This window comes from Meleagris gallopavo, chromosome 1 (genome assembly GCF_905368555.1).
Source record: "Meleagris gallopavo chromosome 1, MGAL_WU_HG_1.1, whole genome shotgun sequence".
Lineage (NCBI taxonomy): Eukaryota > Metazoa > Chordata > Aves > Galliformes > Phasianidae > Meleagris > Meleagris gallopavo.
In genome coordinates this window covers 76,592,151-76,606,787 of record NC_139404.1, presented here as the reverse complement: position 1 = coordinate 76,606,787, position 14,637 = coordinate 76,592,151, and the positions used below count along the sequence as shown (strand labels likewise).

The following is a 14,637-nucleotide window of genomic DNA, read 5'->3' as shown; positions in this document are numbered from 1 at the left end:
GGATGGTGTCATGCTCAGGGTTTTGAGTACTGTGATGTTGGATGTACCTTCAGGAGGCTGGGCATGTTGACATCAGATGGGACACAACTCACTAGGAGGGGCAATATAATGGGGAGCAAGCGGTTTGGGCTGATCAGTAGAGCTTTATACTAGATTTGATGGGAGAAGGGGATATACTTCTGAATGATAGAGAAAGGCTGAGGAGAGCTGTCACTTTAGGAAACAGCTTTTGCAAATCTCAAATTTGTCCCAGAGGAACGTGGGAGGGTTCCTCCAAGAAGGGAATGTGGCTGATAGCACAGTTGAAGTGACTCTACACTAATGCATGCAGCGTGGGAAATAAGCAGGAGGAGGTGGAAGCCACAGTCCAACTAGAAAGCTATCATATCACCTAAATGCTATCACAGAAACATGGTGGGATTAATCACATGATGGGAATACTACAGTAGAGGGCTGCAAGATTTTTAGAAGGAATAGGCAAGGCAGGAGGGACAGGGGAGTTCTCTATATTAAGAAGTGGATAGATTGTGAAGAACTGCCACTGTGAAACAGCCACCCTCAGATTGAGAGCATGTGTGTTAAATCTAGGGACCAGACCAACAAAGCACATTTGATTATCGGGGTCTACTACAAGCTGTCTGATCAAGGGGAGCCTGTGGACAAAGTCTTCTTGCTTCACCTCACAGGCATTCATCCTGATGGGGGATTTCAAACATCTAGGCATCTACTGGGAAAGGAACACAGCAGGCTGCAAGCAATCCAGGAAAATTCTAGAGTCTGTTGAGGATAACTTCCTGGTTCACCATAGATGACGTGTTACTGGACCCAGTGCTCACCAACACGGAGATCACTAAAGAAGTTAAGATTGGAGGTGATCTGGGCTGTAGCCTGGCAAACAGAAGAGACAAGACTCTGAACTTCAGGAGAGCAAAGTTGTGTCTATTTAAGAAATTATTGAATGGAATTCCCTGGGAAGCTGTCCTTAGGGACACAGGAATTGAACAGTGGTGGTAGCTCTTTAAGGAAACATTTCTGAGAGCAAAAGAGCTCTCCATTTCCCTACATAAGAAATCAATAAGAAATAAGAAAGAAGAGGCAGGAAACCAGCCTTGCTGAGCAAGGACCTGTTGGTCAAACTGAGGAAAAAGAAGGTCATGTACAGGCAGTTGAGGCAAGTACATGTGGCATGGGAAGAATGCAGGGGTGCCATCTAGGCATGCAGAGGTGGGATGAGGAAAGACGAAGCACAGAGATGGGATCAGGTGAGGGATGTGAAAAATAACAAGAAGAGATTCTACAGTACATCAGTCAGAAGAGACAGGAAAAGGAGGGTGCGCCCCTCTGATAAATGGGAAGATAGAACTGGCTTCAACAGACATGGAGGAAACTGAGGTACTCAACAAACCTCAGTCTTCATTGCCAGTCAGGCAACTCTCATGTCCCTGATACTCTAGGCGGGAGCTGAGGGAGCAATATCCCTCCCATTGTATGATATCTGCACTTTCCTCACCTCTAGAAAAGCGTGTGACCAGCTGCAACAGGAGCCTCAAAGAAAACTGTATGCCCTGAGATCAGTTGAATGATAAAGTACTGGCCACTCCTGTGGATTCTTGGAGTGGGACAATAGTCAAAATCACTAAGGAAGTGGCCCCTATTGTTTGAAGAGTAATGCTTACTGAATGGTTGATCTTTGGAAACAAGACAATGAAATGTGTGTTGTATCGTGTCCTCTGATTCCATTTTTATATCTTCACTTTCAGAGTTCCTGGATCTCAGGCTGGTGAATGGCAGTGGCTGTGCTGGACGGCTAGAAGTTTTCTACAATGGGACATGGGGGAGCATTTGCTCCAATCGTATGTCCCAACTCACTGCAGTAACTGTATGCAAACACTTGAACTGTGGAGATGGTGGGGAAATTGAAAGAGATTTCAAATATGGCAGAGGTTCTGGGCCCACATGGCTGGATCACATTGAGTGCACTGAGCAACACAGCTCTCTCTGGCAATGTCAGTCAGACCCCTGGGATCCTCAGTCATGTGATAACCGAGCAGAAGAGACCCATATTTCTTGCACTGGTAAGTACGAATGCATCCATGCAGTATCTCCCAAATATACATACATCTGCACATGCATACATGGACAATATGATGCTTACCTCATGTTTATTTATTTCCAGTTTATATTATTTTCAGTTTCGTGAAATTGTTACAAACATTTTGTCTACATCTCTGCTGAAAATGAGTAAATTAAAGTGATATCAGTGTTAAAATCCAAGGGAAACCCCTGACAGAAGACTAGAGACAAGTATGTATTTCTATATGTATGAATGCAAAGCAGTGTTTATATACATACAAATGCATGCACATAACCAAGTGCAAGTTTATGTTAGTTCAGTTCTAAATTATTGTTTCTGGTGCCTGCTTTTAGGACAGTATTTCATATCTGTGGGTTCCCACTGAAATATAAATAATTTTTAGATAACTCAGATCTCTTGAAAGGCACTTCAAGAGAAAAGAAAACAAAGTCATCAGAGAGTTTAAAGATTTTTTTAATATACAATAATAGCCAAACACTAATAAATGCCAACTACTACATCAACTACTAAATAGGTTACACATTTATTATAGGAAAAATGCACTTGGTGATTAATGCTCAGGAAGTTTACACTCCTTCACTCTTTCCAGAGAATAATCTAATTATTTAATTCAGTATTTAATTTCTGCAGGAAGAAAAGGAACAATGACTCCAGCCACATTTACTGAGTGTCCAAACTCTACAAGTTGCTCAGGTACTCCTACCCCTTTTTTTTTTTTCCTAATTAGTCTCTATGGACCTTACTGCTATTCAGGCAATACAGATGCTTTTTTATTCTGCAGACAAGGAGAAGTTACGTGTTGTAGGAGGAGAGGATGCGTGCTCAGGAAGAGTGGAGATTTGGAATCAGGGTTCCTGGGGAACAATCTGTGATGATTCCTGGGATGTGGCAGATGCTAATGTTGTATGCAGGCAATTGGGCTGTGGTTCTGCTGTGTCTGCTCTGAGTGAAGCTGCCTTTGGGGAGGGGACAGGTCCCATCTGGCTGGAGAAGGTCCACTGTAAAGGAACAGAACTGTCACTTTGGGACTGTCCTTCCAAGCCTTTGCTCGGCAAAAACTGTGATCACAAGGAGGATGCTGCCGTGGATTGCTCAGGTTAGTAAAATGGTCCTTTGGTTCATCACACAAACTGGGGAGGGAGGTGGATAGAGGGATATTATGCCATCTGTCCATCCCAGTGATTAGCCTCTTTATAGTTCTGACTGAAGGAACTTCACAAACAGTATGAATATATTCTTCCTACTTTTCAGTTACCTCTTCCTTAATCTGGACTCACTTTCCTTTTGTAGGCGTGACAGAAACAACAGCACCTTCCACTAGAGCAGGTAAAATATTCCTTCTTCACCCTTTCTTCCTCCCATCAAATTAGGGACTTTCCTTGTCACTGATACTGCATAACAGGTAAATCTGAAATATATCAACCTTCTTTAGCAGGGGCATTGGTCTCAATGATCTCTTGAGGTCCCTTCCAACCCCTGCAGCTCTGTGATTCTGAGATATTCCAGCTCATCGGGAAGCATCTCCCACAGTCTTTTGTAAAGGAGAAATGAATGGCACTATTTCTAGCTGCTGAATTCTTTCTCAATGAGCAGAAATTATGCAGCAGGTGGCCTGCCTCACTCTGCTACCTGAGCACATGAGGAGGCTTCAGAGGAGCAGCCTTTGGGCTACTGGGTTCTTCCCTATGTGTTGCCTCTTTGTTTCCATTTAGTTTCAGCCCGCCGCTCAGTGACAAACACCAAGAGAGTTTCAGCACCTGTCATCCTCTGCATCATCCTGGGGGCCCTTCTCTGCCTGGTTCTTGCCATACTTGCTGGACAGATCCAAAGAGCCAGGGCACAGCAGAGAGGTGTGTTGGTATAAAATGCTTCCTTGAAATGGCTGGCAAGTTTTTAGCTGTCCAGGGGAGAAGGGGAGATGGGTGGCTGAGGTAAATGACACCTGCTGCTGCGCTGAGATTTTCTCTCATTCTCTGTCAATTAGTACAACTGGAAACTGACAGCAGCCAGGACAACTACTGGGAGTCTTGAGCCTGGTCTTCCTCTGTAGGATACTTGAAGTGACCTGCCTATGTGGGGAGAAACAGAGACAGGGGAACAACTTGAGAGTGGAAAGTGAAGTCAGTCTGGAGAAACAGTTTTCCAGTGAGAAACAGCAGAAATGCAAGGAAGGACAGCCAACTTACTAAAGGTGGCTTTTAGAATATCAAATCAATACAGCAACTGGAAACCTCATAGCTCGTAGCACATTAGATCTCAGACAAATGAGTAGTAATATCTCCAGTTCAGACTGGATCTGCATGAGATCTTTCCCTGAAGTGCCATAAACATCTGGAAAGCTTTCAGTCTCTTGAGTAATGAAAGGGCTATTAGAAGATAACACAAAACATAACTTTAAACAAAGAAACTTAGATATGCACAGAGATAGAATAAATTTAATGGATTTGTTTCCAAATCCAAACTTGCTTCCTCACCCAATATCTAAGGTCTCTGTCAAAATAAACTTTTTCTCCACATTTATTCTTAGCCAGCACCTCTTAGTGACTTTCTGCGTAGTAACCAGACTGTGTAGACGCTGTTAGCTCCCTCCTTCTTTTCATGACCTGAGTCACGAAAAGTATGGCCTGAGCATGGACAGAGTCTGTGAATGATCATGCATTTTATGTTCAGGCTTCAGGCTATCCTATGACTCCTTCAATGAGGTTGTCTATGAGGAGATTGACTACAAACTGATGAAGAAACAGCAAGGGATGTCTGTCCTCTCAGGTATGCGTGTCTTGTTCTCATCAAGAGAAACAAACTAAAGCTAATTTCTTCTGGTGGCCTCAGTATGAAACTGTGTAGTTTGCACATTTACCAGGAAACAAAACAGTTCCTACACTTGAGGAGTTTCCTGTCCTGTGTATTCTACTAATTCTTCTCTAAGGGATAATTCATTTTGTGCTGTTCCCACTGCAGCCAGAGAACATAGTTCAGCATGCCAGCGTCCAAAACCCTTACTCCTCACCCCACCCACTCCCTCACAAAAAAAAATAAGGAAAAAAAAGCTTTTGCTACAGGTGTTTAAAGCAGGAAAACTTAGCCTCCAATCATCATCTTTACACAAGATGCTGAAAATAAAATAAATCTTTGTTGGTGGTATTTCAGTCTTCACAGGATCGAGCCACTAGAAACTATAAATGTAATACCATGCAAACTGTTGCTTAATTTCTTACATGAATGGGGGGAATTAGGACAGAAAACAAACAAACAAACAAACACAGCATATTATTGGAGTTGAATAGGAAATTTTTACCCCAGTGATGAAAAAATGCTATCTGCCAGATATGGGGAGAAGAATTGTATTTTCCTAGTGATAATCAAGGCAGTCACATAAATATTGCCTTCTCTCAGGTAAATCTATTGCCAAAAGCACAACCAGTTTTGGACTTCAGCTGCCCATATTTCTAGTTTTCTGCTGTAATGTCTTTTATTTTCTACTGAACTTATTATATTTAGGTTTTTAATTATTTAAACTTTTATTTAAATTTTTTAACCCTTTACTTTCCTTACTTGTTTTGAAGGTTTCACTAAGAAAATCATTCCAAATAAGATCTCTTTTTCTAATCCAGATTGACTATTGAATAATGGGTGAAAAAAATGAAATAGGAGCACTTTGAATAAATTTTAATTTTACATGTGTATTGATTATATACATATTGTGCGTGCATGTATATACCATAGAACACTGAAAACTAAGGTTTACTGGGGGATGACTTCCAGATAAGTACAGATTATTGAGCTAGATGCCCCTGAAAAATCTGAACTTGACATCCTGGAGTTTGTTTATCTCCCTGAACAATTTTTGGAATTAACGAGTTTGAATTCTGCCAAGAGGTGCTTCTGGTTTCTCCCATAATTCTTCTCTCCTACCCTCAGATTCCCAAGTCTGCCAAGCCCACGCAAGCAGCTCTGAAGTAAACATGCATCTGGCTTTATTCAGCACTTTTTCGTCTTCATTTGTACACTCAAACCTGCTCTGGAAAGCTCTCTTAGAACAGAACTCTGTTTTAGGGCATCTTTCCCTCATTAGCATCTGTGGTCGGTTTCACTGATACCCTCGCTAAAGACAGTGGAAAATGAGAGACAGGGAAAAAGAACTGCAAATATTTTTCTCCAAAGGTTTGGCCCAAGTTTGTATCCAAACATCCAGAGGTGACAGCACAGGGCAGCTATTTAGCTAGACTATTTCACTGAAGTTTAACAGAGAGTGGTTAAAGTAATGAAAATACGAGGAAATAGGTGCTTTACAGAGCAATTTGTTATTGTGCAATTATGAAACAAAGTGGGGAAGACTACTTTGACATAAATTTTTCCACTAACTGCATTCTTTCATATGTTTGTCCTATTCCTGTTCATCCTCTATGTTGTTTTCTGCTTTCTACTTGTTACAACAACGTATGACAATTATTGGAGCTATATCACTGTGACATACTGTAGAGTCCTCAGGAGGAACCTTAGTTTCTTACCATTCATTATCATAGTACTGTTGTTATTGCAGGACTTATTTTTGGATCATAAGCTAGTGCTGTCTCTAGTGGAAGTTCTATCCCTATTACTGTTAATACCTATACTGTTTCAGAAGTCCCACCACTGCCTGGAAATAACCTGGAAGGTGGTTATGATGATGTAACAGATTCTCCTGGACCTGAAGATGCTTCTCTTTCTGAGCAGAGCAAGCAAGAAATCACTGGGGTCTCAGAAGAATGTGACAGAAATAATGATTCATGGAAAGGTGAGGCCAGAAGAGGAGCACTGCTGCTAATTTTCATATCCTATAGTTATTGTACCAAACTCAGGGAAAATCAAGGTGGAACATACCTCAAAAGATCACTTAGACTTTATCTAATCACTGTAAGGAAGAAATGCTATCTCATAGAGTCATAGAATGACCTGAGTTGAAAAGGACCATAGTAATCATCTAGTTTCAACCTCCCTGCTATGTGCAAGGTCGCCAACCACCAGACCAGGCTGCCCAGAGCCACATCCAGCCTGGCCTTGAATGCCTCCAGGGATGGGGCATCCACAACCTCCCTGGGCAGCCTGTTCCAGTGTGTCACCACCCTCTGTGTGAAAAACTTCCTCCTAATATCTAACCTAAACTTCCCCTGTCTTAGTTTAAAACCATTCCCCCTTGTCCTATCACTATCCACCCTTGTAAACAGACGTACCCCTTCCTGTTTTATACTCTCAAATGTTGGAAGGCCACAGTGAGGTCTCCCCAGAGCCTTTTCTTGTCCAAGCTAAACAAGCCCCGTTCCCTCAACCTTTCTTCATAGGAGAGGTGCTCCAGCCCTCTGATCATCTCAGTTCCCCCTCCTCTGGGCCCACTCCAAGAGCTCCATGTCCTTCCTGTACTGGGGCTCCAGGCCTGGACGCAGTACTGCAGAGGGGGCCTCACAAGAGCTGAATAGAGGGGAACAATCACCTCTCCCTCTGCTGGCCATTCCTCTCTTAATGCAGCCCAGGATACTGCTGACATTCCAGGCTGTAAGCACACACTGCTGGCTCATGTCCAGCCTCTTGTCCACTATGACCCCCAAGTCCTTCTCTACAGGGCTGATCTCAAGGAGTTCTTCTCCCAGTCTGTATAAACACCTGGCATTGCCCTGGCCCACATGCAACACATTGCACTTGGCCTTGAAGAACCCCATTAGATTCACATCTACCTACACTCTTCCAGGTAGATGCTTGTTAAACTGGTCTTTCAGCTAATTCAGTACGTGTTCTCACAACTTCTGCAGGTAACTTATACCTATGTTGTTTTTCTCCTTATAGCTATAAAATTCTTGCCTGTTGCCTCATTTGTCTTGCCTGCTGGAAATTAAAATTGCTGCCTCTAACTACGACTTCCATGAAGATAGATAGCTGTCACAAAGATAAATGAAACTTTTGAGTACTCGATATTGTTGACATATCTCCCCTCAGTTTTGTTTTGTATTTTATCTCTGTACAATGAAGCAATCTAAATTAGTGTATTTTCTACTTAGGTCTTGTTGGCTTGACTTTTGACCATTCTGCATCTCTACCCAGACTATTTCAGTGGGTCCATATCTTTCTAAAACTGTTTCATAACCAAAATTTTACAGTATTTCTATGCAGTATGATAGAAAGACCTGACTACTGTCAGTTAAACCTGAGTTCACATGTCTTACAGAATATCCTTCTATTTAAACACCAATGTGATATTTCCCTTTCTTGCAAGATGATATTTCTGACAACTGGCCTGCTGCAACTCTAAATCCTGTTTGCAACGTAACACATACCACTAGAATCTGATCTTCCTACTTGTGCAGTCGTTTATTTCTCCCTCCTTCTTCAGTTTTCAGTGTCATTAGATTTTATTCTATTTTCACCCGAAATTTGCCAAGATTATATCCAGATGATACCAAGCAGTATCATCTGAAAAAAGTAATAAGAACATGTATTTTGTCTCAGAACTGTATGAGAATATTTGGTTGTATGTAGGGCTGTCAGAGAACCTTATATGGTACAGTAAGATATGCAAAGAATATCACGTTCCTACAGAATTTATATCCTGTTTACTGAGGCTTGAATTAGAATGTATTTCTCTATTTTACTTATAAAAATACATTGAGGTTGACAGCGATTTTCTCTACTCCCTTATCAAAGCACTTTTAGATAACCAGAAAGAAAAAACAGATTTATCTGGTATGATTTAGTTTTTATAAATCCATGTTAGCAATTATCTACCTACTTTTTTCTTCTCTCTCCTTGTAAATAGTTGAAGTGTTCTCAGCTTTTTCTGATTCTGAATTTTAACTTAACTTTCTGTAATTCCTTATCTTTTTTTTTTTTTTTCTTCTGCCACAGGCCTTGCCTTGTGTTTCCTGTTCTCTGTGAATTCTTAAATACAGTAGATAGAATCATAGAACCACAAGGTTAGAAAGGACCTACAAGATCATCTTGTCCAACTGCCCACTCATTACCATTGCTACCACAAGCTACTAAATCATGTCTCCTAGCTCCTCATCCAGACAAATAGATAGATCCAGAAAGTGGCTGGAATAGATCCAGATAGTTGCCAGAGGATGGATTCAGCTAGGATTTTATCCTAGAACTGAATTTCACCAAACCCATACAATTAAAAAAAGAATTAATAAAAAAATTTAAGATAGACCTTTCTGTATCTATGCACTTACTGTAACTGTGGAACACATGATCAGTAGCTGAACTCCACTTTTGGGGTAGTGAAACATACATTTGACAGACCGAAGATATGAAAAAGCAATCAAAACATCTTAGGACTCAAAATGTTTTGAAAAACATTTTTTAAATCAAATCCTTATTGTTTTCATTTAAATTTTATGTATAAAGTTGTGTAGATCTATATATTACTTTAATTCTCAGTGTCTATGTCAACCTTTGCTGCTCTTGACTTCAGACAGAGTTGTTAAGCTGTACTGATAACCTTTGATGTTCACAGAAACCATGCATAAATTTAGGTATATTCTTTTTAATCTTCTAAAAATCAGAAGATACCAGGGGTTGCTAAATTTGGTAGTATAATAAAGGCTGCATGTCCCTACTCCAGCCAGTAACAAGGCTGAATAGGCATATACATATAATAAGAATATATATCCTTTGTAGATTTCAAACACCGACAATGGGTCAATCATTCTCCTGTGGTAGCCTTGGGAGGATCCAAATTAGGGCATACTTTTGGGAAGGACAAGGCTAGATCTACTAAATTTGTAATATGTCAGATAAAGAGAGCAAAAAATGCTTTTTAAAGTTGAGGTAGTAAAACACAGAATTGGGTTCTTTTGGCACATTGAATAATTGCTTTCATTAAAAATGATTATTGTTAAGTTCATTAAAAATGTTTATTGGGAAAAGTATGCTTGATCCTTGGATATTTTTATATGTGGCAGGAAGTAGAATAAAATAAGCTTTTCTCAAGTCTTTCTGAAGAAGGCAACAGACAGCCCATGCTGTCAACTGCACAATCATGCGGATGTAATACATGCAGAATGTGCATTTATATCAGTGTTCTTCCCTTCATGTTTTCAGACTGGAGTCCTAACGTGTCAAGAAACAAAACATCTGAAGCTCAGAGAGATTTATCCTCTGCTCTTGAAGACACAGGGTATGATGACATCAAAGAGCTGGGATAATGATTGAGACTGCTGAGCAGTACTGAACAGTTCTGTAATACATCACTGTTCAAAAAATGCTAATTGGAACCAGAAAAGCTTGCATTTAGGATTAGTTTTCATAAGTTTGGTTTATTTGCAGAGGAGTGTTAACATATGTAGAAGAAATACAAACATGATTGTTAAGACATTTTTTCAAACTTCCCTTGACTGCATGGACAATTTTGCTTTTTATTTCTAAATATTTTCATTGCTTTATTTCTTTTCTATTGAGGTAATTTTTCAACATATGATGTTTTCTTATTAAAAACTGTTTAAAGATCTTTTCTCGAAAGTGTGTTTCTGTCACGGTTTTATGATTTTTGTTATCAGTATTCCACACCATAACATCATGTAGTACACGAGGAGTTAAAGAGTTAATGCTCCAGTTCCATGTTGTTGACCTTAGACAGTCTTATGAGATGCTCCCCTTGGATCTTGGTTTCCAATTGCTAGCACCTGCAAGTATATAGTCGATAGTTCCAGGTACCTGGTTCTCAGAAGAGAAGAACTACAAATCCCAGATTTTCACTGTTCCATTTCCATTTTCCATTTAGACGGAAAGATGAAACTTCTTGTGAGTCACAAAATGCTCCCTTTCTTTTACTTCTCATCTCCGCGGTGTGTGCTCCCTACCCGTCTCGCCTTCAGCATTAGAGTAAGGCCTTTGGTTTTGGACACTCTCTCATTTAACTTGATTTACTAGCTTCAGTTCCAATTATATTGTCTTATATTGCCTTGTATTCCACTATCACATTTAGTGAATTATTTTTCTCCCTTAGCTTGCTGCTACTGTTTTGTTCTTAGGTCTATCTCCCTATCCTTTCACATTTCCCCTCTCCTGGAGCATTGGTTGGTGGGTCCCTCTACCCCATTAGTCACAGACCTGGGCTGAACCAGCCCTAAACCTTTTACGATTTCTCCCCCAAATCCAAAGAACTTCTTTCTGGAGATTATTAGGAATGGGGAATGAACTGCAAGAGAATTATTGATGCTGTGTTTCACCTTTTGGACATTTTATTTGTCACAAAGTGTGGAGTCCTGAATTAATTTTCTATATAGTACTTTATAAGATGAGAAACTCAGTGAGAGGCTGTTCTTGTCCTTAGTTAAGATGCAGAACTATATACAAGTGAATTGCAAATGTGATTGGAGAGAGAAACATTGATTCTCTTTTTCTCCTTCTATGCCATAATCGTGTAGTTTCACCCTAGCAGGCAGCTAAGTAAAACACAGCTGCTCACTCACTCTCCTCAGGTGGCATAGGGTAAGAGAATCAAAAAGGTCAAAGTGTGAGAATTCATGGGAAGGGGAATAGGTCTATAGATTATTATTCAGGCTAAGGGGGATCTGTGACACAATTACAGGATGCAGATGAAGTGCATGTTGGAATTGCACAGAATTTCTTGTGGGATGATTAGGAGCAGGGACAAAAGATGGAAAAAGGAGTTTAAATGAGTAGAGGAGGAACAAGTGTGAGAAAACAGGAGTAACAGGATAAAAGACCCAGCTGCATGTAAATAGTTTGCTGGTTAATATACTGTGTAGCCATGTCCTTTGCCTGTTCAATATTTATATTAAAGTACTGTCTAATTATTTCCAGGATTAAGAGTCTCTGTTGTTTGTGCACATGGCTGAGTGGAGCAAATGCACTGAGATCACAAGCCACAGGGGCCTGCATATCTGTGATGCCAGTGACTAATGCGATCACAGTGTGAGCTGAGGTCAGACGTGTATATACGGTGCATATGTGTACTCTATGTGCCTGTGCCTACTGGAAATACAACTTCAGCCTCACCATTGGTTGGACATAAGGAGAATGACGTGGAGCTTCTTGTGTCTAAATTGAAGAGAGATGGATTTGAACAATGGATCTGCATGGATGGCTGCATGATGGCTACAGATAATACAAAAAATGAAAGACAGTGATTGTTCCTGTGCTTTAGATTGTAGCTTAAGAAAACTATCAGCTGGAACAGACATAGTCGATGTCAGTGTAAAAACTACCAGTAACAGCACTAACTTTATTACTAACTAGGTAGCTTGTGATATACGATTCATTAAGTGAGTCTTAATTTTGCTTCATCTGTGGACAGGACTTCAAAGAGTCATTGGGACACCTCTAGTCCTTCATATATTTTTAAGTGTACTCTGAGATTTGTTCAGAAGTTGTGTGGTACTACTAAAGGAACCATTTAAAATAAGATATATGATATAGAAATTGCTTCAACGTAACAACTGGGCATCAACTTCTTTAGCAGACAAAGTGAAGGCTGCTTTCTTCATGGTACATAAGTTACTCACTTGATGACTTGCTCTGCCACGTATCCAGCTTTACACAGCTATCATATAAGGGAAAGCAGAGTCCCGATCAGAATGGCAGAACCAGAAAGTCCAGATATAGGCATGATATGTAAGAGAAACATGAGATACAAATGACACAAAAGACTGCAGTGGACTCTCCCATTGTCTTGGTGTCACAACTAGCCCTCTGTTCTAGGACTTTATTTAATTGTTGTTAGCAAAAAAACACTTGGCTACAGAGAAACAGACATCTCTAGTGCCCCAAAGTGGTTTCAGAAGTTGATGCTTCTCAAGCAGGGAATGGTGACACACTTGAATGAACGTGGTTTCCAAAATATTTATTCCTTCACATTTCTGTAAACTCCTGTATAAGGAGACAGTTGTTACAAAAAGTAGGGAGGGAATAATAACCTCTTTTTGTCACTTAAAAAAAAAAATAATTAACTTAAAAAAAAATCTAAATTATTAGTGATACAAATATACTCTTGAGAGAAAGTTCCTACTTTAGTTTTTTCATGAAATTAAAATCAAGTTGCCCCTTTCAACCACTGCGGATAGTATTTGTTGGTTTGCAGAATCATTTGCATATTAATAGAAACAGAAGCACAATTAGTATATTTTGATAAGATACTGTTTATTCTTAGAGACATCATTATTTTTGAGAACACAAGGCAAGAAAACAGCAAGTTACTTCCACATCCATCAGCACATAATCTTTAGTTTCATGCTCCCCTCCTCAGTCATTATTTAAACTTTTTCTACTATCCTAGACTCTCTTGTGCTTGTGTCCTGCCAACAAAGAAATGACCTCTCACAGCAGGATAATTCTTCAAGAAAATCCGCAACAGTTAAGTGGTTCTGGATGTATTTGGATCAATTAGTTCAGCTGCTACCAAAATGAATGCTCTATTTCACTGCCATTTACTGAAATGAATGATCATACAACAAAAGATGTCAACTCAGCAGGCTAATTTGGTGTATGATTAATCCCCAAAAGATTCCCATCACCACCAGACAGATGAACTTCTTGTTCTACAGTTAGTTCAAAATGACAAAATATTCAACAATACAACTACTCAGAATGAAGATGTGAGGTTGAAAAGTACAATGCAAAGGACAGAGATCATGGAATCATAAAATGGATTGGATTGAAAAGGACCTTTAAGATCATTTAGTTCCAACTCCCCTACTATAGGCAGGGACATCTCCCACTAGACCAGGTTGCACAAAGCCCCACCCAGCCTGGCCTTGAATACCTCCAGGGAGGGGTATCTACAACCTCTTTGGGCAACCTTTTCCAGTGTTTATACCACCCTCACTGGAAAGAATTTCTTCCTAATATCTAGTCTAAATCTACACTTTGCCACTTTAAAGCCAATTCCCCTCATCCTGTTGCTACATATCCTTATAAGAAGTCCCTCTCCAGCTTTTCTGTAGGTTCCCTTCAGGTACTGGAAGGAGGCAAGGAGAAGGAAAAAAGTCTCACCCTGCTTCCTTTCATGAACACGAGCACCTTGACCAACCCCTCTCACTTTCCTGGAGCCACAGAAGGACATCAGGCAGGAGGGCACCATAGCAGTCGCACACCTGGCTCACAGAAGGGCTCCCTTCAAAGCTGGACTTCCCAGCTCAGATCACGACAGACACTTCTCACCTCATCAGCTCCCTTCCTTTCCAGTCAGCCTAGAAGAGCTCTTCTACCCACTCCCACTGCAAAACAGCCATCGCGGGGCAGGGTCCCATGCCAGCCTTACACCCCGAGATCCTCTCAGTTGCTCCCCCCCACCCGTCCCCAGGCTGCAGGGCGCAATGCAAACTGCCCGAGGGAGAGCCGCTCAGTGCCGTACGTACCCTCCGTCGGCTCCAACGGGAGAAGCGTGCTTTCGGGAAAACATGCCGGAACGGTTAAGGCAGCTCCCCTCTGTCCTCCTCAGGAGCTTCCTCTCCTCCCACCTCAGCACGGAAAAGGGCACAGGCTCCCTCCCTCCCTTCACTTCCCAAGCCAGGCTTCAAAGGAGAGACAGCAAAGAGCACCTCACAGCT

General features: G+C 40.8%; 1 protein-coding gene across 1 annotated transcript in view; it reads left to right on the top strand.

Annotated features, from left to right (window-relative positions):
* The window catches only part of LOC100550787 (antigen WC1.1), a 31,500-nt gene extending 20,939 nt beyond the window's left edge, over positions 1–10,561 (top strand). Inside the window, exons 8-15 of the mRNA XM_019617860.3 lie at positions 1,761–2,075; positions 2,726–2,788; positions 2,877–3,191; positions 3,386–3,421; positions 3,808–3,945; positions 4,766–4,861; positions 6,717–6,869; positions 10,169–10,561. Coding sequence (XP_019473405.2) covers positions 1,761–2,075; positions 2,726–2,788; positions 2,877–3,191; positions 3,386–3,421; positions 3,808–3,945; positions 4,766–4,861; positions 6,717–6,869; positions 10,169–10,272 — 1,220 coding nt within the window. The 3' untranslated portion in view covers positions 10,273–10,561. The remainder of the gene's footprint in view (positions 1–1,760; positions 2,076–2,725; positions 2,789–2,876; positions 3,192–3,385; positions 3,422–3,807; positions 3,946–4,765; positions 4,862–6,716; positions 6,870–10,168) is intronic.
* Positions 10,562–14,637: the final 4,076 nt, after the last annotated feature.